The following is a 25,283-nucleotide window of genomic DNA, read 5'->3' as shown; positions in this document are numbered from 1 at the left end:
TGTAACAATAAACATGGTGTCTATAAGAAACAAAAGAGACAAAAATACTGACCAGGACTGCAACTCTAAATGATAACTTGTACAGAAACAAACCCATGTATTGCTTGTAAAAACTGACTATAAAGACAGACAGTTACACATTATACAGCTATTTTACCCACATTATACCCTTCTTAGTTGCTTCTTTCTCGTATTCTGTTTGTAGCTGTTCCAGTTTGCTGGGGACATATTCCTTACAAATCCTAATCGCTTCACTCCACATTCCAGCTTCCTATATTAAAAAGATCCAAATAAATAGGCTTCAACATATCAAAAGGAAACTGAATCCCTTGTTTTTCAACTATACAATTGTGTAACATCTAGGAAGATGAATCAATGGTACCATTTCTAAATGGTATCACACATCCTTGCCAAGGCTTACTTCAAGGCAAAAAATACAATTCAGAACTTGCTAAATATATGACTAAAATCTAACATTTGATAGGTTCCAGCTGCACAATTTAGTCAGATAATTAAATTAGAATATCCCAGACTCAATACATCATTGATTCTGAGTTAGCTGAACTTAGGCTGGATGTTAAAAGGGGTTGCTTTTCGACCGCGCCTTTGGTCACCTTCCTCCCCCTCCCCCTGGCTCGGCCCTGGGATCTGTTACTGTGAAGCGCTCTGAGATGCCGGCAGTGTGGAGGGCGCTATATAAATCGAAGTTGTTGTTTTTGCTTCAATGTTCCTGAGCCAGGGAGGAAAAAAATAATTTCTCTCCACTTGCCCTATTGTAAAGTGTGCATGGATTGTACCCTTCCCCACTCATGACACTAACAGATCATCCAGAATTTGACAAATTCGAAACTTCAGTCTTGATTTTGAAGCTTTTCCACCCCCCCACCCCATCAATTTTTTTCCACCTGCCTCTGTTTACCTAGGAGTAAGTAGGAACCCAGTTCTTAGTCAATTGGCTGATCACATTTCCGGGGGTAATAATTACTTTAAAAAAAAATTGGTCACTAAATTCACGACTGTTTGTGGGACACTGCTGTGCACAATTGGCTGCTGTGTTTCGCCCACAAAATATACAGTCAAATTCACTTCACAGTATATTCTGTGAAGCACTTTGAGACATCTCGAAGACGTGATCAGGCGCTATGTCAAATGCAAGGATTATTATTATTATTATTAAGAGCTATAGAAAATTCATACAACTTAAATAATAAAAACAGAAAGAGCTGGAAAAACTCAGCAGGTCAGGCAGTATCTATGGAGAAAGAAAAGTGAGTCAACATTTCGGGTCCACGACCGTTCTGATGAAGGGTCGTGGACCCGAAACCCTGACCCCCTTTCTTTCTCCATAGATGCTGGCTGACCTGCTGAGTTTTCCCAGCTCTCTCTGTTTTTGTTTCAGATTCCAGCATCTGCAGTATTTTGTGTTTTGTAGAACTTAAGAAATGTCTTTCAGTTGGAATGTCCTCAAAGTGCTTAGCAACAACAACTTACATTTATATAGCCCCCTTCATGCGGGGCAGTGTCTGACCGCTGGACGAGCAACTGAACTGGGGTGGAAGCTGAGGGGGGTGGGGAGGGGAAAGATGACTTGAAAGTACAGTGAAAGAGATACACGCCTGATAATAATCCCTCAAGAAAAAAATAATTTGGTCACTCAGTCCACGGGTGGGACACTGCTGTGCGCAATTGGCTGCCGCGTTTCGCCCACAGGATATACAGTCGATTCACTTTACAGTGTATTCTGTGGAGCGCTTTGAGACGTCTAGAAGATGTGAAAAGCACTGTATCACATGCAAGGATTATTGTTATTATTATTTTGAGACTTGCCTTGAACGAGGGAAGGGAGAGCGTGAATCAGCGAGTTGGAGGGACACAGAATTAAGTTTTTTAATTAATTTAAATTAATAAAAAGATAATTAAATTCACTTAAGACTTATTTGAACTGTTTGCCAAATGTTGAACACTCTGAATGCTAAGAAAATAGAAAATAGAGTAAATCAAGACTCGGGTGGAATTTCTTCCCCAAATAGAAAAGTTTCCCATTATAAGTGCCATAGGCAAAGTCTTAATGGCAAAACAATTCTTTCCTTTAATGTCCTGGTATGCAGATAAAGATTAGCACCATGGGCACAATCATACAGATTGATTAATCACCATCAGCAGGAGAAATAGAGAAAATTTGCAGTTGAAAACTATTCTGATTTTTGAAGTGGATTGATGCCTGTAATCCTGGTGTCTGCTGTGAAGCTCTGCAGAAAACTAAATGTTTCCCCTAGGGAGAGATAGAAATTAAAGGAAGATACCACACTCTGCTTTTGTGCAATTCCTTGCAGTCAGTTTCAGAGCAGGACTGGCATGGGTTCAAGTTGCCCACCTTCTTGGCCAGTTGTCAAGCATGGAACAAGGAGATCCAAGGCAAAAGAAAAAGTACCATAAGAAGAAAAATCACAAATCCAAATCTTAAATATAAAGGACTATGATTGTCCCCATAGATAAATATTGGGCTCCATAATCCAGGAGGTCATAGAACCATATCCAAGATTCACTCTAGCCACTGCAATTAAATTAAAAGGAGAGAAGAAAAAGAGAATGAAACTAAAGAAAGGGAAAAGGGAAAGCACTGTAATCCAATCATTCATGCAGAAGAACAACATACAGAGCCTAATTTTGCCATGGTTTGTCCAAATTTGGTTATCCTTTGGGTTTGTTCGCTCTTTGATGACTGCTAAATGGAGAACTTTGCATTGTAAACTATTCTATCAACAGGCAGACACTTAAACAAAAAATGAAGAGCAGCAACACCGAAGATTCCACAAAGCCGGTTTCTTACTAACTCATAAAGTTGGTTTGATTGATATCATTCAACCCAGGCTATGTTAACTTCTGGCTGAAGGAAAGAAGATAGATAAGAGAGGATAAAAAAGAAAGGAACAATGGACACAAATAAATACATGAGAAACAAAATATGCAAACTGATTATAACATAAAATGATGAATGCAAGTGCCGCAATTTAATTGTAAGTTGCAGATAACTAAATGAAGATTATTATATTATTATTATTATATTAAATGAAGAATGATTTGTTTTCTAGCAAGGAAGGATATTGATGTATTGTTTACATTTTTCCCATTCAAATGGTTTCTTAAAGTCTGGAATCAAGTTTCACAGAGATAAGTTTGTGTGAACACCTAGGTCATGAACTCAGAACTCCAAACTATTTTTAAGCAATTTTTGCAATGGTAAAACGGAGTTGACCTTGTAATACTTGACAGCCAATTCCGGTTTTTGTGCTCTTAGAAGGAAAGCTTCAGCCTTTTGGTATTCTTTCTGTTCAAAGGAGAACCGTGCCTGGCCAACCAGGACATCAGCGACACTCTCGGAGTCATGAGCCTCTGCCACCCTCTGGGCTGCATCCCAATCCTGGTTATGTACATACCTTTCAAGAGTAAACAACAATGTCAAGATAGAGAGGCTATATATATCACACAAATGCGAGACAAAAGAAAGCACCAAGAGTTAAGGAAAAAATCGTATGCAACAGATAAATGCTCCAATATTTGTATTTGGTAGATTATTCCAAACATGTATTACTTTTTAATATCAGCTTTGAAACAATTGTTTGCTTATTTAAAATAGCTGTTCTCTTGTCCTATTTTTCCGATTCAATTTGATGCAATATTCCAGCCGTATTCTAAAATTCTCATTATAACATGCATCAATATAACGCTTATTTGTGCTTGTGATGATTACTCCTAACATTTTGTCACCAAAATATCCCAAATCCCATTATGCCATTGTCACACTCCAAATTGTGCCTGAAATTCCATGGTCACGCTTCAAAATGCGTGATTACATGATTTCAAGTGATTCAAATTGACAGAATTGGTTGGTTTTCTCCACATGATGCCACTTTACCTGAAGAGTCACCCCACTAATGTGGTCAGTTTTTTGCAGTCGTTTTCATTTCAACATTACGGTATATAGTACAGAAATACACACTCACTAGTAACGTCAATCTGCAAATGTGATCAAAATTTATTGGTCTGTTTGCTGACATTATTAGTGAGTTTCCAATGCAATTCCAGAAACAGTTAATTTTTTTTTCTTTAGTTACCACGCTATTTTTATGTTGTAAGCGTTTCATCTCAAATATTCCAGCTTCATCTGTAAATACTCTTTTACTGTTATATTAGAAGATTTACTTCTAACTTACTTTGCCAATTTTCAACTCAACCCTTGTTGCATTTCCAATATCTGTTTTAATCTCTCTCAGCACATTTCAATTCTCTTCTTTGTGTTTTCCTTTTTTTAAAGCCTTCAGAGAATTAATTAATTTATTTTGGGGACTGGCTATGCAATCTATATTCATTTTCCTTAGTACCATAGAGAGCCAATTATCTACACTAAGTGGGGCATTGCGGATAAGCAACAGGGAGGATAATTGGACAGAATACAAAATACAAATTAGCAACAGTGCTAACCAGAAAGTGGTTCCATCAGCAGGTTATAGTTGCACTGTAGTGGCACACAGTTCTCTCCGGTCTCTCTAACTATCTGTCTATCTCTTTCTGACCCTAACCTTATACTGTATAAAAATAACCCACTGTGCAAAACTTACCTTGTGAGACTGAGATTCTCACTATCAAGAATCTGTGTATGTGTGAAGATCACAAAATCAGTTTGAATGAAGTAGGCTTGTCAACCCAACTAATCTCATCCCTTCAGAATATCCATCCTAATGTCCCCCCACACAGAATCAATCTACTTCTTAAATAAGTCCAGTGTTCTGGCCTTGACTACCCTTCTTGGCAACCTCTTCCAGTCGTCAATTAACTTCTGAATGAACAAAAAACTCTTGGTATTTGTCCTGAAACTGCCCTTTACAAGTCTAAACCTTTCATTCTACTATCTTGGGGCATCCTACCTAAAGTATTTTTATGGGTTTACTTTTCAATCCCATTTAAAATTTATACCTCTATGAAGGCTCGTCTTCTCTCAAGTCACATGCAGTTGCTAAGAAAGCTTCTCAGATTGCCTAGATCACTTGCCTAACAACCATCCACGCACATGTGCATTCACACAACAGGCTTTTTTTTTGCCAGGATCCCAGCCCCACATCCATGCCAAGACCCAATGAGGATCAATAGACATGTGAACAAATAAACAACACTCTATTATGTACATTTGCTTTTCATGTGTCATATTTAGAACTATTCATTTGTTCACTGTGTTACTCTTCAACACTTTCCAGTTAATATTTTGTTTATCTCTCATTCCATTAAAGTTTGTAGTTAGTGGAAAAAGAAATTCTGCAAGTATTTTGACTCACATAAGGACAGCCTCCTTAGGTTTTGCTGCTTTAATGAATTCAACTTCTGCCTCATTGAATTTTCCCTAGAATCACAAAACATTAGAAATGTAGTCTCTTCAACCAGACAGAAACATCTTATTTTTTTTCTTTCAGCAATATGACAACAACAACAAAATTACATGTGTCTAGCGCCTTTCACATCGGGAGGACGTCCCGAGGCGCTGGACACTCAATGTTTTGGACCCGAGCTGGGGGCCGGGAACAGGAAGGGTAGAGGGCAGGGCGGAAGGAGGGTGATCAAAGGCACAGTCGAAGAGGAAGGTCTTAAGACAGGTCTTGAAGGAGGCAAGGGAGGGGTGAGGCGAAGGGACTGCGAGATGGAGTTCCAGAGGGTGGGGGCAGAGTGGCTAAATGCCCACAAAAATATACATGACATGCCACAGACTATAAGGTTTACACTTAACAGATGTGCAACCAAATGTTGATGCATTGGTAAAGACTGCATACATCACCGTTCTCATACTGTGAACTCTCGCATGTACACTCAAACCTTCTTAGAACTGCACTTTTTTTTTACAATATGTTACCAAAGTTTAAGAAAATAGCACTGCAGTAAAACGTACCTTGTGAGATTATTAAGTAAAATAATTCCAAAAACCTGGGTTTGAATTTTACCTGGTTAAAAAAAATATTACTTTCTTCTCACTGACAGATAAAAGTCAAATTTGTGTTTGTTTCTGGACAGTCCATGTCCAATTCTGAATAACTGTATTCTGAACCAAAAGGTTGATAAACCGTGGAGTTATTAATAATATAAAATGAATAATTTTTAAACTTAATAGTCTTTTGCCAGCTAGTTTAGTTGCCAAAAATGCCTGTAGCATGTTATTATTACCATGAAATTTATTACATCAAATGGTATTGTATTATATTTAAGCTTTACTGGATTAGATTAGAAGTAAACACATCAGTAAAGCTTTGTTTTTTGGGGGGGTGGGGGAGGGGAAAGGAGACTAAAATACATGCTAGTTGTGAGAATGACTCACTAACAGGAGCCTGAGATGCATGCACTTGTTGAAGCAGTAGAAATTACCATTTAAAAGGAAAAATATTTTTTAACAATTGGATGAAATCAAAGATTATTGTTTTCATGACTTTACATCGCAATAAATATGGATACATTACTGATTGCCGATCTGCCTCCATTTTGTCTCTCCAAATGTGAAAATGTAAGTAAAAATTTATTTTAAAAGGTAAAAATCTAAAAGAATTAAATCAGTTAAATCATCAGTACCGATGAAAATCAGAGAAAAAAAATCAATGTCCATCAACTATAATTATAGTACATTAAATGATGCATACATTAGTAGAAAATGTTATCAAGATATGACATTACAATGACATTTAATTGAATATTCACAGAATAAAAGACTTACCTCATCTTCCAGAAACATGGCATGTTTGAGATGAATATCAGGGATTTTGTGTTTCATAGATAACCGCGCCAGTTCAAATGCAAATTCAAAAGAGCTGAAATAGAATTTTACCACAGAGCAAGTAGTTACAGGAAATGTACACATAGTAGTTAGATGTTTTCTTTTTTAAAAAACTAGGCTTTGACTGATAAATGGAGGAATACTAAATTCTAAGTTTATTTTGAGGTAAACTTTCCTGCAAACTCAATTCAAAACAATTTAAAAAGCTACTTGAAAAGATTATTGAGCAACATCATAATTTACATTCCTGGCTATGACCAACAAAGACCATTTTCAAGTTTTATTTTATGTTGAATCAGCAATATTTTTTGGATATGATTGATTTGTAATAAATGGCAGTGTAATCTGCTATTTTAGAATTGCTCCTTAAAGTATTCAGCCTATGTATTCACATTCATGTGTCCAGACCACGCAGTTCCCAAGAAGCTCCTTTTTAATAAGTATAAATAAAAGTTTATAAATATTCACCCATAAATATACAGTCAATTCACTTTACAGTATATTCCCTGAAGCGCTTTGAGACATTTTGAAGACTTGAAAAGCGCTATATCAAATGCAAGTATTATTATAATAGGTTAAAAAATATTTGCTCTCTTTTAATTTTTTGATTAAGTACTTTTCTGAAGAGAGAGAAATAGATGAGGTTGTGTTGACCTTTAGTGCAGGACGAGGTAATGCATTTAAAAGTTCACACTATCATTTGTTTTACAGAGTATCTTACCAGTTGTCAGCTGCATAGTCAATTGCAGTTTCCAGAAGGCCAAATTTATTCAGCAGTTTAACTGCAGATTCACCTCCCATACTCTTAGCCCACAAGTAAGCCACCTGCTTGTGGGCATTTGCACCTCCATGAGCCTTTGAAACCTGTAGATGTAACAGGGATTTCTTGAATTCAAACCTTTCCTCTTATATCTTCATCGCTTTTAATAAAATAAATTGGCATATTTCTGCAACATGTTCTTTGACGTATATGTGTAAGAAAACAATAATATTGTACAAATGTGATTGTTCTACGTGCACAACATCAGAATCGCAAGATATTCCATGCATACTTCTTAACTTCCCGTTATCCTTCACTAAGTCACTGCTTTCACGGTAGTCCCAGTTTAATGTGTATTTACTCCTCAACTAAATAAAGAAAATATAATCATTGGATTTAATATAGCACCTATTAAGTCGATAATGGTTCAAAGCAGTCTGTAAAGTTGACTGCAAAGTGTAGCAAACTTGGCAGTCAATTTTCACACAGAAATTTCCCATAAACAGCCATGTAAATGATGAATTTTATCTGGAATATGTTTAGCCGGGACACAAAGAGACACTCTCCTTCCCTTTTGAAATAGTGGCATGGGATTTTTAACATCCTCCTAACAGTCAGATAGAACCTTATCTCAATGTCTTATTGGAAGGGCAACACATCTGATAATACCATGCAGTTTTCTCGTTGGAGTTTCAATCTAGACTATGAGTTCAAAGTCCTGACAAGGGGCTTGAACCCAAAACTGACTCAGAGGTTACCAACTTAGTGAGATTGACACCTTAAATAGGCTTTTATTCAATATTTCTCCAACAAACCAACTAGCTTTGATCTTCATTTTAACAACTTTCAAGCAGATGGACACTGGCATTAAGTCAGCTGTTGAGGAAAATCACTGAACATTGTTCTTTTGAAAGTTTCCTATCATGTTGATCAATACGGCTATTGATTTGTCTTTGTGCCCAATCTGACTGTGCCTTTTGCAATTTATACTGGAAGTGGACTGCTGCGAATGACTATCTAACTTAATGTCCTTTGGAATACTTACCTGGCCCACATTCAAGACTAACTGGACAGTCAGTTTGATTCTCATTCAGCAAGAACTGAATTTCAAGTGAATTCAATAGGTTTAATGTCCAAACACCAAATTTTGGCCTCCCCCTATGCCAGCAGGCTAAGCATGCCCCATTAATACTCTGCTCCAAATCTTGGTGTGTGTGTTTTGGCTGCCACCTGACCTGAGCTGCCACACCCCCAAAAAATGCCGGTATCTCTGTCCTGTATTACTCTCACTCACTACTTTTCCACCCCATCCTCCTTGGCCTCCAACCCCCCCTTCAACCCACCCCTTCCCAAATCCAACCCCCAGATTGGGTGCAAACCATTGTCCAGCACCTTAGGACGTCCTTCCAATGTGAAAGGCGCTATATAAATGCTATTATTTGCTGTTATGGTTATCATATTCTGAACAGTCTTGTGAACAAAGGGCTCCCTATCAATCACAAACTCAATCTGTGTGTTGCTGTAACCAGGATACTAAGACTCCCTAAACATAGAAGCAGTGATTGATGCAAGGTGGAGACTGCTGGAATTGTGATACTTTCTTTAACTTTCTTTGAGACGTATCGACGACATGATAAGGCACTATATCAAATGCAAGGATCGTTATTATTATTATTACTCAATAAGCTACAATTTACTTAATAAACTGCCTCTGTCGCCACACATTACATGTGTGACAAAAATAAGTGAAAATTTTTACCCTGTATGCTTCATCCCACATGTCATTGACCCGATACATATTCACTATTGCCTTCCATTCTTTTGCTTCCAAGTAATGGTACTCAGCTTCTCGAAAACGACCTTCACTTTCCAATTCCTGAAATACAAGCAATTAAAAAGACCATAAGACGTAGGAGTAGGAGTAGGCCATTCAGCCCCTCGAGTCTATCCTGCCATTTAATAAGATCATGGCTGATCTTCTAAGCTAATTCTATTTACTCGCCCTATCCCATATCCCTTAATCCCTCTATCCTTTAGAAATCTATCAACCTCAGTCTTGAATATGTTCAAGGATTGAGCATCCATAGCCTTCTGGGGTAGAGAATTCTACAAGTTCACTAACCTCTGAGTGAAGAAATATTTCCTCAACTCAGTTTGAAAAGGCTGACCCTTAATCTTGGGACTATGACCCCTAGTCTTAGATAGGAGGACGTGTCAACACGGAGGATGACATTAAAAAATGCAGCACGACATAGATAGGTTAGGTGATTGGGCAGGTAGGTGGCCGATGAAGTATAATGTAGGGAAGTGCGAAGTCATCCACCTAGATAGCAAAAACAGTAGAATGGGTTATTTTTTAGAAGGGGAGCGATTGGAATGTGTTAGCGTCCAGAGGGACTTGGGTGTCCTTGTACACCAATCACAGAAAGTTAGTCTGCAGGTGCAGCAGCAATTAGGAAGGCGAACGGTATGTTAGCATTCATTATGAAAGGATTAGAGTATAAGAGTAGGGAAGTCTTGCTGCAACTGTATAGGGCCCTGGTGAGACCACACCTGGAATACTGTGTGCAGTTTTGGTCTCCTCATTTAAGGAAGGACATACTTGTCTTGGAGGGGGTGCAGCGTAGATTTACTAGGTTAGGACCAGGGATGAAGGGGATGAGTTACGAGGATAGGCTGACCAATTTGAGCCTATATTCTCTAGAATATAGAAGAATTAGAAGGGATCTTATAGAAACCTATAAGATCATCAAAGGGCATGATAGAGTAGATAGTGGGAGATTGTTTCCCCTGGTTGGAAAACTAAAACCAGGGGTCACAACCTTAAAATCAGAGGCCAGCCCTTTTGCACTGAGTTGAGGAAGAACTTCTTCACTCAAAGGGTGGTGAATGTATGGAACTCACTACCCCAAAGGGCTGTTGACGCTCAGTCCTTGAACATATTCAAGACTGAGAGAGATAGATTTCTTATTGCAAAAGGGATTAAGAGATATGGGGTTAAGGCAGGGTTATGTTATTAGCTGGAGTTAAATTAGAAGATCAGCCATGATTGAATGGCGGGACAGGCTTGAAGGAACGAATGGCCTCCTCCTGCTCCTATGTTATGTTATTCTCCAACCAGGGGAAACAGTCTCACGGCATCCACCCTGTCAAGATCCTTAAGAATCTTATAGGTTTCTATAACATCACCTCTAATTCTTCTATATTCTAGAGAATATAGGCCTAGTTTACTCAACCTATCCTCATGGGTAAACCCCCTCATCCCAGGAACCAACCTAGTGAATCTACGCTGCACCCTCTCTAAGGCGAGTATGTCCTTTCTTAAATAAAGAGACCAAAACTGCACCCAATATTCTAGGTTTGGTCTCACCAAGGTCTTATACAACTGCAGCAAGACTTCCCTACTCTTGTACTCTAACCCTTTTGCAATGATCCCCAACATGGCATTAACCTTCCTAGTTGCTTGCTGTACCTGCATACTAACTTTTTGTGACTGGTATACAAGGACACCCAAATCCCTCTGAATACTAACACTAGCTAGTCTCTCCCCCTCTAGAAAATAATCCACTTTTCTATTTTTACTATCTAGGTGAATAACTTCACTCTTCCCCACGTTATACTCCATCTGCCACCTTTTTGCCCAGTCACCAATCCTGCGTATTTCCCTTTGCATTCTTCGTGTGTCATCCTCACAGCTTACTTTTCCACCTATCTTCATATCGTCCACGAATTTAGATATGTTAAGTTCTATTTCTTCATCTAAATCATTGATATAGACTGTAAATAATTGAGGCCCAAGCACTGATCCTTGTGGCACTCCACTAGTCACATCCTGCCAATCTGAGAAGGACCCATTTATCCCTACTCTCTGTTTTCTTCCTGTTAGCCACTCTCCAATCCATGCTAATATACTGCCTTTAATTCCATGGGCTCTAATCTTATGCAACAGCCTTTTATGTGGCACCTTGTCGAATGCCTTCTGGAAATCCAAATGCACCACATCTACTGGGTCCCCCCTATCTAACCTGCTAGTTATGTCCTCAAAAAACTCTATAAGATTTGTTAAACATGATTTCCCTTTCGTAAAGTCACGTTGACTCTGCCTAATCATGTCATGATTTTCTAAGTACCCCACAACAACGTCCCTAATTAAGGACTCTGGAATTTTCTCCACCACCGATGTCAGACTAACTGGTCTACAGTTCCCAATTTTTTGTCTCCCACCCTTCTTAAATATTGGCATTACGTTTGTGACCTTCCAATCACTGGGAACCATTCCAGAATCCAGGGAATTTTGGAAGATCAAAAACAAAGCATCCACTATCTCAGCAGCCACCTCTTTTAAAACCCCAGGGGATTTATTGGTTCTTATTCCTATCAATCTCTCTAGTAATATTGCTTTACTGATGTTCATTTCTTTAAGTTCCTCACTAACATTAGCTCCAGGTTCCCCTCTATTTTTGGTAAGCTTTCAGTGTCCTCTAACGTGAAGACAGAAGCAAAATAATTGTTTAATGACTCTGCCATTTCTTTATTCCCTATTATAATTTCTCCTGTCTCTGCCTGCAGTGGACCCACATTCACTTTGATAAGTATCTTCCTCTTTATGTACTTGTAAAAACTCTTACAATCTGTCTTTATGTTCCAAGCTAGTTTACTCTCATATTCCATTTTCACCCTCTTAATCAATTTCTTGGTTTTCCTTTGCTGATTTCTAAAGTCATCCCAAACCTCAGGTTTACTGCTCTTTTTGGCATTATTATAGGCCTCTTCTTTTAATCTTTCCCTAACTTCTCTAGTTAGCCAAGGTTGAACCACTTTTCCCGTGGTATTTTTAGTTGTCAAGGGAAGTGTCACTTTCCACAGTAATGTCAAACAATTCAGAGCACTAATCAGCATAGCTACTTAGTTTATTACATTACGCTATGTCACAAACTATCATTACAACTATAAAATCATAGAATGTTTGTTTTGTTATGGACTATCTATTTGTGTGCCACCTTATTTACTGGGATTCCTTACAAACTGATCTATTCCCCCGTCACCTTTTTCAAGGTCCATCTCAAGACCTACCCCTTTGACCACACCTTCAGTTCTCTTTCTTCTACCCACTACCCTCTATTCCCACCCCCAGCTCAGGTGATAAGCCATTATCGTTTAGTGTCTTGGGACATCCTCCCAATGTGAAAGGGTTTGTATAAATGTAAATTTGTAATACAGGATAAATGGTAGCCCACATTAAGTATTTTACATCACAGGTCCCAAAGGTTAACTCAAAATATACATTTATGCCCAAAACGCTGTATTGCACATCCGCAGTGAAGCTATACCAGTAATATTCCTTAAAGCTAAATCTAGAGCCTAATAATAATTATTAGGTCAATATTGCCTACCTTTGCAAGGTGCAGGTGCGTGTCTGGGAGCAGATCATTATGATATTTTGCAACAAGTCGAATCATGTCATCATACATCTTAAGTTTCTTATACATTGTGATGGACAAATCAGGTTGATCAACTGCAACATATAACCTGCAAAGAAACAAACATTTTATTCGCATCATGGAATGGCATAAGCTAGAGCACGCTCAAAAATAAAATCAGACAGCTTTTAGCACAGAAGATTGGAAGCAAAAACATAACCTTTGAATTACTCTATGGCTAAGGAGCTCTGGCAATTGGTTCACACCTCTAACTACAGACTATAGGTGTATTTCACAGGGATATCCAATATTAGATGTTTTTTTATGGAAAAATAGAATGTGTTATTCAGTTCTCAACTACCCACATCATGGGGTATCTCAAAATAACTTGTCTTGCTTCTGATGTAGTAAACACAGAAGCACATTTACAGAACTGCAAACAAACATCTTTCAAATACAGGGCAACACTCAGAATGGTTGGAGACAGACATCCAGTACAAAAGGTGGCCATTCAGTCCATTGGGATAATACTGTGTACCAATTACCCATCCTCATACTTAGGAGGATTTTCCTACGAGGGAAATTTGAGAAAATTAAAAAGTATAGTGATGTTGAGTTGCACAGAAACTACTATACACCAGCTGTACCTTTCAACTTATTTAACTCAATTTTAAGTCCACCTAAATAAAAAAATTAAAACAGAATTTTGCAAATGAAACCTCCTCTAAGATATGATATAAACAAACAAAATTACATTTGTATAGCGCCTTTCACGTCGGGAAGATAACCCAAGGTACTGGACAATGTGTTTCGGACCTGAGCTGGGGGGTCAGGATCGGGGAGGGTGGAGTACAGAGGGGGAAAAGGAGGGAGACTGAAGACATGGGCGGGGACGTGAAGTAGGTCCGAGGCCGCTGAGCAGATGGAGCGGGCAGGTCGGAAGAGGGTTAGGAGGTCGCAGAGGTAGGGGGGAGCAAGGCCATGGAAGGTGAGAGTGAGGACCAGGATCTTGAACTGTATCCTCTGTGTGATGGGAAGCCAGTGGAGTCGGGTGAGGATGAGGGTGATAGGGTCGTGAGGCCTGGTGCAGGAGAGGACACGGACTGCAGAGTTCTGGATGATCTACAGTCTATGGTGGGAGGAGTTGCTGAGGCCGACAAATAAAGAGTTTGCGTAGTCGAGCCAGGATGTCATTAACGTGTGTATGAGGGTCTCGGCAGCCTGCGGTGAGACGTGGCAGAGCCGGGCAATGTTGCGGAGATGGGGAAAGGCGGAGAGGTTCATGGCATGGATGTGGGGTATGAGGGACAGTTGAGGGTCGAACAGGACTCTGAGGTTCAGTATTAGCTGCTTGAGATGTAGAATGCATCCATGGAAGGAGATGCTGTCAGCGCCCGAGGTATGGAGGCGCTGACGGGAGCCAAGCAGGAGGGCCTCAGTCTTGTTGACATTCAACTGCAGGAAGTTAGCTTTCATCCAAGATAAAATAATGGTACCATTATTTACACAAAAATACTTGGGTTGCAGTCATAACTCATACCCGTTACCACGGTTATAATTACTCAATGGTTTACTTTCCTCAAGCTACTTATTCCAACAAGTATCATTGGTGCAATACCTTAAAGAAAGTTCCAATTTTATGTTTTCATTCATGGTAGTTGAGTAGACTCAAAGCAATTAAAAACATGTACAGACGAGTACGTCAACTCAGGTTACCTTTCAGCCTCTTTGTATTTTCCTTGCTTTTCTAGTTCTTGTGCTTGATTAATATACAAAATAGCTACATCTTCCTGCTTCATGCACTTCATCGCCAACTGTAACAAAACAATTACGCTTTAAAATTACAAGTATTTACTGCCGATAACAAAACCAAATAACAAAACCAAACTACATTACTCTGTTCTACTCAAAAGCTAATACAATGGGACAAGCAAGCAGCTTTCCATTAAAATTCACTCAAACAGCTTTCCACCCCGTTTGGATAAATCAAAAGGTCAGTTGACTGATCTTATATGCCAGGCTGCATTAATTCAGCATAGGAAAGCTAAAAATAAAAAAAACTCAGAACTTGCATAAAAGTTCAAATATGGATAAAATATTCGCTGACAAAATAGAGTCAATCCACTTTACAGTATACCCTGTGAAGTGCTTTGAGATGCCTCAATGATCTGATAAGGCACTATACCAAATGCAAGTATTGTAGCACTATAATAAAATAAAAATACACAACTTGGCTGTACATAGCATACAGTTCTAAGAGATCCAGTCAATGCAGACAAGCAAGCAGCTTTCTACTAAAGCTATCCAATTGATTCTACAGAATTTTATAATCACTCATCTTGTGTTACAAAACGTTATTAAAAGCTATGATCAGTACAAAAGAACAGTGCATTCAAGATAAATTGGACAAAGCAGCTAGACACAAATGAGTGATTGTCTATTTGCCAGCAAATGTACCAATCTTGGCAAAGAGTGAATACTGGGGTAATGGGGGTAAAATTCCATCTACTCTTTAATCTGGAAGACCATTTTGCTTGAAAATTTTAAGACTGCAGAATTATGAAAAATTCTTAGATTCAAATTAATTTGGAAGCTAGGTTGTTTTAAGAGCGGAAGAAAATCAAAAGCAAAGCAAAATGGTCTTCCAGGCTCAGACTACGTTGAATTTGGACCAATTATTCTTCTCTAGTTGATAATTTATGAACCTATGTGGTGTACAACAGTTACAAGTTCACGCCATTAAACTCTATAAATGTGTCACCAAGTGGAGAATCATCGCTGAGAGTCCTAAACAGTGCATTATTATTAGAATTTGGATGTCTAAATCCATTTGTCACTCAGATGTATTTAATGGAACACAATGAACCAGACAACTGAAATTGAATGTCAATTTAAAAATCTTGCTAAAAATCTCTGGGAAGGTCAATTGTGATATTGATTAAAGGTCCCAACAGCGCAATTTACTAGAAACGTATATTTCTATTAAAATTTTAAATATTATTTCAGTGGGTCAATGTTGAAGTTTGTGAATGTTGGTCTCAAAGTACAATGTGTAATACAATATTATCAACAACAACAACAACTTGGATTTATATAGCACCCTCCACGCTGGACGGCGTCTCAGAGCGCTTCAAAAGATGGGTTTAACTCTAACTTTGCTTCATAGCATCTAGGTTATTCTAAACTGAAAACTCACACATTATATTTTAAAAGACCTTCCTTTAGCACTCTATGAATAGATGGAGAAGAGAAATGCATTTTATTGGATGGTAACATTTTATACTCATCAAAGTGAAAAATAACAGTGCATCATTTCTATTTTACAAACTATTCATCCATGTGCCCTTCAAGTGAGACCATAAATTTAGAGCTCAGCATTGCTGAACTATACGTAGTTTTCTCGAGGCTACTAAGAACTAAAGTAAGAGCTACAGCTCATTTTATCTAGAAGTCTACAAACCAGAAGGCAGTGAAAATTGGGCTGATCTGATTTCGGATTCTAGAAAGGTAATAACAACACAAGAAAGTTTCTTAAATGATTTAGGACAGCGTTAAAACACAATTCGACACATAACCTTGTGAGCTTGCTCCCAGCGTCCTGCTTGAGTGTACATGTCAATGGCATCCTTTATTTGGTCACCTTTAACATACATCCGTTCTGCAGTCTAAGGATAAATAGAGCAAGGAACAATTAATGCTAACCTAACTACAAATCACAATAAACTTTGATTGATAAATTGCAATCTTTCATAAACGGTATTTATGGCCATATGTACATGACATTGAATTAAATCATTTCACTATACTATTAAAAAAAGGGTTACATGGATTTGCATTGCCCATCTTCAACTGGACCTTCTAAGGTGCAAAAAATCTTTTTGCACAGATATGACAAATAAATCCAATGAAAATGATTCATAATGAAATTTAGAGTCAATTATTTCATTAGATGCTAATTATATGATGAGATAATTCTGATTACACATTTATGTGTGGTTTATGCATGGGGCATAACAGGCCACATGCGTTTATACAAACACAGACTTGCACTAAACAAGAAAAGGATGTGCAATTGACTATCATTTCCTCCATCTCATATATTTAATATTTTAAGGGAAAGTTCTAATGATATTTCCTAATCCCCCAAATAAATTCTAGAACTCCTCCAATAAAGCTCCAACTTTGTTCATACATTTCTACTATTCAACTCTGGGAAGAACACAATTCTTCCCAGAAATATAATTTGTTTTTATATCACCTTAACCCCTTTATTCTATACCTGAAATCCTATTCTGAGTCAAATATTTATTTATTTATTGATGGGCTGAATGGCTTCCTTCTGCCCTGTAGATTTCTATGTTTCAAATAGAGATAGTTCTAAGGGGAGAATTTTGCTGGTACCCAGCCATACATCATGGCTGATTCACAGAATCCCTGCTCTGAAGAGACAAAAGTAGATTGCAGGATACTATACAAAGAAATTTCAAAAGTCTGTTACCAATATGAATAATACAACATTCATTTATATAATAAGGAATGATGTCATAGCTTCAAACCTCATACTCCTGAATAGAGGCATAATGTTGTGCTATCTTGTGATAGTACTTGGAGGATGTCTTGTCATCTTGAAGTTCTAGAATATGGACTGCTTTCTTCCACTGACGAGCTCCAATACTTGTTTGAATTGCCTTTTTAGCACAACTGTGAAAAAAAAGTTGAAACACAATTGCTGTATACAATGACATATCATTAAAGGAGTTAGGATTATCTATTTAGACTACCATTCCAACCCCTGAAGAAACTGCTAGTTACAAAGAGTGCTTATACAATGGACACTCATACTTCTCTTCCAATTGAACTTACCCAGCCTCAATGTAGTGGTTGATTGCAGCATCGAGTTGCTTCTGCTGTACAAGATAGTCTCCCCAAGACTCTTCCAACTTCACAACTTCTGATGGGAAAGCAAAGCGGGACAGCTCCACCGCTGCAGGGAGAAAAACAACTTCATAAACAAACCTACAGAACAAAATCACTATAACAAAAACAAAATGAGTTGAAAAAGTCATGAACTTGTTTTTACATTGTGCCCTTCATGCGGGATAGTGCTCTTGAGACGCCACTTTGCATGAAGGGAGCTATTGTTGTTGTTGAAGTTGTGCACCTCTGCACTACAAATATACAAATATAATTGTTCAGAATTTTTGTTCTGAGAAAATACTTCCTTTGAGTTTCCGGTCAATGTGGAACAATGTAAAGCCCCCAACCCCATTCTCAATGCTTAAAATACAATGGAATTTAGTATGGAAATACCAGCTGTGGACATTTGTGAAAGTCATCTAAATTTAGCAACAACATTGACAAGTCAATATCCTGCGAAGCATGTTGAGAGGCATTTTGGAGATGTAAGGAGCTTTACTGAATGTAAGGATTATTATCCAAATTTCAAATTGCAATTTTTGTAAAATGGCATAGAATGAAAAAAGGCCAGAAAACATCATTGCCCCAATCGTACACTTTGTGAATATTGAAATATGATTCCCGATTACCAGTTTAGAATCTAACTGTATGTAAATTTTAATTTTGCATTTTTATAATACAATAAACCCCGTCTTACTGGACTTCAAGTATCGAGATTTTGAACCTTGCCTGACCAGGCCTGAAGCCTAACTGACACCCAATTCCTGGCCCGGCGCCCTCTTATTTCCTATCTTCTGTCCGCGGGATTATAACAGTTACAATGCTGGTGCTGGCATTTAGTGACATTTTTGAAAAATGCTGGTAATTGCCAGTACTGGCGTTCTAATAACACTTAGCCAGAAATGCCGGCTTGCTGGACCGGATCTACCCCCACCCCACCCCAACCCCATTAATCTGGCCAGCCAGGGTTTAAGTGTATGTTAAGCTGTTACTATCTACAAAAGAATCAACATTTCAATCTTGCACTCCACCTTACAACAAGCCTTTGAATCATCTTCCAGACATGAAAGGCGCTGTATAAATATGTTTTGCTGATTGTACACTGGTAGATTGTTAGTTTCACATTAGACAATTAGAGTGAATACTTTCATATCTAAAATTAGTGCAAAATATTTTTTTAAAAAAGGTAACAGCTTCATAGTAAAAAGAATCTGTCTTTCCTGGAACACTATGCAAGAGTGCATCCATTTATTTTTAATAATAAATAATAATAATCCTTGCATTTGATATTGCGCTTTTCACGTCTTCTAGACGTCCCAAAGTGCTTCACAGAATATACTGTAAAGTGAATTGACTGTATATTTGTGGGCGAACGTGGTAGCCAATTGCGCACAGCAATGTCCCACAAACAGTCATGGATTGAAAATGACCAGTTTAGTATTGTTTTTTTTTTGAAGGGATTATTATTAGGCGTGTGGAGTAAGGAAACTTGCCCAAGGTCTCGCCCTGCCTGGAAATGAACTCAGGTCTCTCACTTGCAAAGCGAGTGCTCTAACCACTGAGCTACAGGATTCCACAATTTTTGCTCAATGTTGAGCATTATTAGTGCTGCTGAAGTAGCAAAATTGCTGCAGGGCATATTGGCATTTATATTCTGTATGAATAGAAAGAACCCTATTGTTTAGGTGCTCATCATTCATTCGTTGATCAATTCATGCTGCAAGTATACAAAGACTGAGAAAAGAAGTGCTGATAATAGGGAAAAAACTAAGTAATTAGAACAGTAATACTGAGAGAGAATAAAATGTCAGTTGGCTGTAAAGCGTTTTACTGAAACTAACTGGATTAATATTGGAGCACTTAGTTGGTCAATATCATCAAATTTATAAAACTTTCAGTTGTATACTTTGAATGCAGTTTGATTTACACATCTAGGACATCAGTAAATTTTTCATATATAATAAAACATTCATATCCTGCATGCACTGTACCTTTCCTAAAGGCGTTGCCCTTGCGGTAGCATTCCAAGGCTCTCTGAGGATTCCCAATTTTGTCATAGAGGTCTCCGGCCTAGGAAACAGGAAGCATTTAATTAGATCATGAACAAACTGCTCCTATAAGTAAGCATCCAGGTGACACATGGAACCATCACTACCACATTACCCATTATAAATTCTCCATTGCTAATTCTACACCATACCTACATCCTACATTATCTTGCAAAAAATACTGATGAATACTCTAGCCATGTGAATAGCTTACCACTAACTTCCAAGATTGTTTTTGTGGTGAATGCCAACATTCTTCTGCCACCATGTTAAATAATAACTATAATCCTTGCATTTGATATAGCGCCTTATCACGTTTCAAAGTTAATTCAAAACCAATGTAAATTAACATAGATTCTGCATGTGTTAGATAACTGCAAGCATTTTGAAGGCTGCTGTATAAATCCTAAGATTGAATAGAGAACAGCTTTCCTTATGTATTGCATCACTTTATCAGAAATCCTTTTGATATTATGCTTTTTAAGCATTATCCTAACCACTTTACCTTTTAAAACGGGCTGAATTAATTTCATATGAACCCTTCAAAAGCTCTCCACGAGACAGAAAATAAGATCTGCCGGGTTAGATAAATATTTCATAATGGGTGATTGAAAACTTGCAAGCAAGCTAGATGTGAGCTGTTGTACAAATCTTAATAAATAATCTTGAAGAATTATGTGATTTTGTTTGAAAAAGTATTGTTTTAATGTTGTACTTCATTGCTGTTTCGCTTGCAGTGCAGTTATGAGGAGTGTGAGTGGTGATCAGATTGTTGCTATGTGGTGTGGAGTTTGTTTGAATGTTTAAATTCTGGACATTCTCTTCAAACAAATTTAAAAAACAGAGCTCAGTATTTAAACTTCATATCACTTCAACATGAAAACTACTTAATGCAATTGACACAATATAACGACTGATTCTTATCAGTGTGTACTGGGAAGAAATTAACAAAAACAGTAATCTAGGTCTTAAAGCAGGGGTCTCCAAACAGTCGATTGCCACTAGGTGACACATGATCAAGAAGACAAGAGGAAACAGCGATACAACTGCGGTTATTGAGTCCAATTGAAAACAAAGCAAAATAAAACTTTAATATTTAAACTGCAGTGAATATCGCTCCTTCCTCTTGTTTTTATTGAGCATGCGCAAAACGCCATCTAGTGGTGACTGTTTGGTTGGAACCCTCTGTTTTACAGGATAGTTTTTTAATCCATTGAGTTGCCCCAACTAAATAAACAGAATATTTTTTTAACATGAATTCATATCATATACAGTGTAACCAGTATTTGATGTACCAAAATTAAATGCCTCGAATATTTAATTTATGCCCACTATCCCATTAAAAAAATCATTAAAAATCCAGTGTAGAATTAAACTTTATGTAAAGTATCGCAGAAAATAAACACTCAACAATTTCAGCACCAAGTCTTTGTTTCATAACAATCCCAGGCTTTAAAGGTCAATTGTTCAATTATTACTTTGCTGAACATTTGAATTGAAAGTTCTCCAGTATTACTTCTGGATTAATACCGATCAACAAGCATCTAATGACATATAATAAAACATATCAGGCATTGCCAATACCTACCCTTTCATAAAAATCTCCTTTAATTAAGGCTGCAGCAATTTTGTTAATGACCTCAACATTCGTCATAAGTTCTTTCCGATTCAATGCTAAACGTGCAGCTTTTGCTGGCAGACCAGCTTTCAGATAGAGATTAATTGCTCCTATGTAATCCTCATTGTTTTCTTTCACTTCTCCTGCCTTCTCATCTTGATTTGTCTCCATCAGCCACTGGTAATAACTGCGTCTCAAGTTCTCTAATTCAGGGTGACCCTGAAGGAATAAGCAGAGTAAGAGGAAACATCACAGAAGGTCATTCTTGGCAGGTTATTCTCTGGTGTGCAAAATGTCAATATAAAATAAGTTTATCAGCTTCCCCTTTTATTCGCGTTTTGCTGTTATTCTAAAGCCCTGGTAACAGGGGAACTCAACTTCATAAATATAGTTCTTTTCAATCAAATTTCAAATTTTAAGATTTTGTTTGCTGAATTCAGCAGCTTAGTGAACAAAGAAAGCTCATAGTGTATTATACCACAAAGGCTGAAGGGTCGATGCTTGGTTTGTGGATAGTTTGCTGACTGAGTAAATGTCAGCCAAAATACCTGTTCTGATCACTAGTCAGTATCAGATGTAATAATAAGAATCCTTGTGTTTGATCTAGCGCCTTCTCGCCTCATTGAGACTGAAGCTAACATTTTCTTTTGCAACATGAATGCATTAGTGAATCACATGACTGCCTTAAGTGTTGTTTCAAATATTGATTAGACTATAATAATTGTATGGGATCTGGCAAATAAAAAGGAAAATACATGCAATTTAGATCATATTTACCCTCCCCACCTTCTCCTTTTGCGTCACAAAGAATCCTTTCTGAATAAATGTTCAGTCGGGGATTTTGTACCACATATCTCTGTCTTGCTTGGTCTATTGTTTACAATAGTTTCATTGTATTGGTCAATCTTTAGAACAAATTACCTTAGCTTCAGCAACAAGAATACATTCATCCCACATATGTAACTCCTGGTACATATCCATGGCTTTGTCAATAGCGTTCTGGGAAAAGATTGATATTTTCTTTTTAATCAAATTGTTCTTTTGATAATTATTTTAATAAAGCTTAGAATAATCACAGATCATTTAATTTAAAGACCTGTGAATAAAGTGTAAGGTAGATATTCACCCACAATAGAAATGCATTGTATAATACAAACTAACAGAAACACTCATGCAATTTTTTTAGTATACTGAAACAGTACCAAAAGTTCTTAATCTAGCTGAGGAGTCGGGAAAGTAGCCAAAAGCACAGTGAAAAAGACGGAGAGGGAGGAGCAAGATGGAAAGACTCCGGATGGAGCTTATGAGCAGAAAGGCTGATAGTGGGGCAGATTCACTGAAGGACACGAAGCAGGCTGGCATTTGCTGAATGGAGGGAGCTGTCGGCAAAAGGGTTGTAAGAATAGGATGGAACCCAACTATATAAGGCATTTAAAAATGATAAGGATCTTGAATTTGATTCCCTGGGGAATAGGGATCCCGTAGAGCTGAGCGAAGGAGCTCATTGGCATGATACCCTACTTTGTAAGAATTTAAATCCAATAGTGAAAAATTCTATCCTGGAAATTTCTACACAAATGTTAAAAGTACTATCAATCAAAAGTATCATGTGATACCCTCCAATCTCACATTTGATTTCAGTCCCAAAACACAGTCATTGCACCTTTCCATTCTGACAAGATTTAAGACTGAAAGTCACTGAAATATACAATTTACACAAAGTGAACTGCACACTTTCAGCCCCCAACATTTAAACCATTCTAATCATTAGAGACCCACAGTCACATTGCAGCCATTAAAATCCTCACTATTTCTCTCTGTGCATCTGTTTAAAAATTAACATCTCTCTATTAAATAAACCATTCTAACCCTTAAAGACCTACAATCAAATCGAAGCCATTAAATAAATCCTTTCTGTACCTCACTTTGTGCACTCATTCTAAAAAAAATAATTTCACTAGAATAATAATCCTTGCATTTGGTATAGCCTCTTATCACGTCTTCGAGACATCTCAAAGCTCTTCACAAAATATTGCAAAGTAGAGTTACTGTGTATTTTGTGGGTGAAATTATTAAAAATAACACAAAAACATCCTCTCTTAACTGCACTCCATTCTCTACTTCCACATTACTCTCACTTCGCTACTGCCCAAAAGAGCCATTGACACGCACATGGCCTCAGCCAAGAACACCGGTTTCCCTCGTGTCAACAGCACTTCCTGTCTACTACACGCATACACAGCGCGCAGAGGTGACAACAGCAGCAGCCATTTTGTCTGCACGCCATTAAAACACGCAATGAATACAAGAGCATGGGGAGGAGAAGATGGGAGAGGATAACAAGTGTAAGTGAATGAGAGGAAAGAGAGAGAATAAGCGAACGAGAAAAAAACGCATGAGGAGAACATGGTGGAACAATTGTGAGCGAGTGTGATAGGCAGAGGGCAGAGGGAGCTAAAAGACAGAAAACAGTGAGTGATACAAAAAGCGGATACAGGGGGTATAAATACAGACAGTGACGGAATATGAAAGAGAGAAGAATGAGAGTGTGAGGGAATAGAGAGATGAGAAAGAGCAACTGAGCAATAATAAGAAATTCCTTCCTGTTGTCAATTAGTGCCATGGGATATTTAATGTCCATCTGAACAGGGAGAAAGGATCTCAGTTTCATCTGAAAGACAGCACCTCTGGCAAAGCGGCACTCTCCCAACACTGCACTGGAGTTAGTCTAAACTATGTAAGCTCAAAGTCCCAATGTGAGGCTTGAACCCACAACCTTCAAGCTTGAGCGCTGCAAAGACAAGGCATACATTTTGTTGTATAATTAAGTAAATCTCAGTGCTGCATTGGAGCATTTATTGTAAATGTTTTAAATTAAAATCAAATTTATACATGTACCTGTTCCAGATAATAGCTTTCTGCTAACTTGTAATTTTTCTCCAACATAGCCAACCGTGCACAAACAATGTAATTATCTGTGCCATCACCTCCCTAAAAGAGAACAGATAATCAGATGATTTTCTCAATTTGTTAACGCAGGACAAGCATTCCATAGCAGACAGATATCTGTAATAATAATAATCCTTGCATTTGATCTAGCACTTTTCACGTCTTCTAGACGTCTCAAAGCGCTTCACAGAATATGCTGTAAAATGAATTGACTGTATATTTGTGCGCAAAACGCGGAAGCCATTTGCGCACAGCAGTGTCCCAAAAACAGTCGTGGATAAAAATGACCAATTTATTATTGATTTTGTGTTTTGGAGGGATTATTATTAGGCGTGTGGAGTAAGGAAACTTGCCCAAAGTTTCGCCCTGCCTGGAATTGAACCCAGGTGTCTCGCTTGCAAGGCAACTGCTCCAACCACTGAGCTACAGGACTCCACGTACCCAGATATAAAATTGAATATCCTGAAATTAGCTAATAATCCTTGTATTTGATATAGCATCTTATCCTTCTTAATGTGGAGGCAAGCTTGCTGAGCTGCCTGCAACCTGAGGTGCTTGGTAATGGAATATCAGAATCCTTGTCCACTGGCTCTGTTCCCACCCTCTTAAAACAACCGCCATCACCCCATCCTCCAAAAACCTTCCTTGGACCCATCGCTGCTCACCAATTACCGCTCCATCTCCAACCTCCTTTCCTTTACAACATCCTGGAAATAGTTGTTGCTTCCCAGCTTTGCTCCTTCCTGTCCTCTACAAAACCCCC

The 25,283-nt window shown here is 38.0% G+C and overlaps 1 protein-coding gene across 1 annotated transcript in view; it reads right to left on the bottom strand.

The window, feature by feature from the left end:
* Positions 1-25,283, bottom strand: part of ift172 (intraflagellar transport 172) — a 62,924-nt gene that overhangs the window by 14,139 nt on the left and 23,502 nt on the right. Inside the window, exons 20-34 of the mRNA XM_042333279.1 lie at positions 24,470-24,562; positions 22,493-22,570; positions 21,542-21,790; positions 19,897-19,975; positions 17,852-17,972; positions 17,545-17,689; positions 16,564-16,653; positions 14,705-14,802; positions 12,962-13,097; positions 9,328-9,444; positions 7,530-7,672; positions 6,749-6,842; positions 5,331-5,395; positions 3,257-3,437; positions 162-271 (exon numbers count right to left, since the gene is read on the bottom strand). Of these exons, the coding sequence (XP_042189213.1) occupies positions 162-271; positions 3,257-3,437; positions 5,331-5,395; positions 6,749-6,842; positions 7,530-7,672; positions 9,328-9,444; positions 12,962-13,097; positions 14,705-14,802; positions 16,564-16,653; positions 17,545-17,689; positions 17,852-17,972; positions 19,897-19,975; positions 21,542-21,790; positions 22,493-22,570; positions 24,470-24,562 (1,799 nt within the window). The remainder of the gene's footprint in view (positions 1-161; positions 272-3,256; positions 3,438-5,330; positions 5,396-6,748; positions 6,843-7,529; positions 7,673-9,327; positions 9,445-12,961; positions 13,098-14,704; positions 14,803-16,563; positions 16,654-17,544; positions 17,690-17,851; positions 17,973-19,896; positions 19,976-21,541; positions 21,791-22,492; positions 22,571-24,469; positions 24,563-25,283) is intronic.

The sequence above is a fragment of the Callorhinchus milii genome, unplaced genomic scaffold (assembly GCF_018977255.1).
Source record: "Callorhinchus milii isolate IMCB2004 unplaced genomic scaffold, IMCB_Cmil_1.0 Scaffold3, whole genome shotgun sequence".
Lineage (NCBI taxonomy): Eukaryota > Metazoa > Chordata > Chondrichthyes > Chimaeriformes > Callorhinchidae > Callorhinchus > Callorhinchus milii.
Note: the sequence above shows the minus strand (reverse complement) of the source record. Positions and strands in the feature narration are given on the sequence as shown.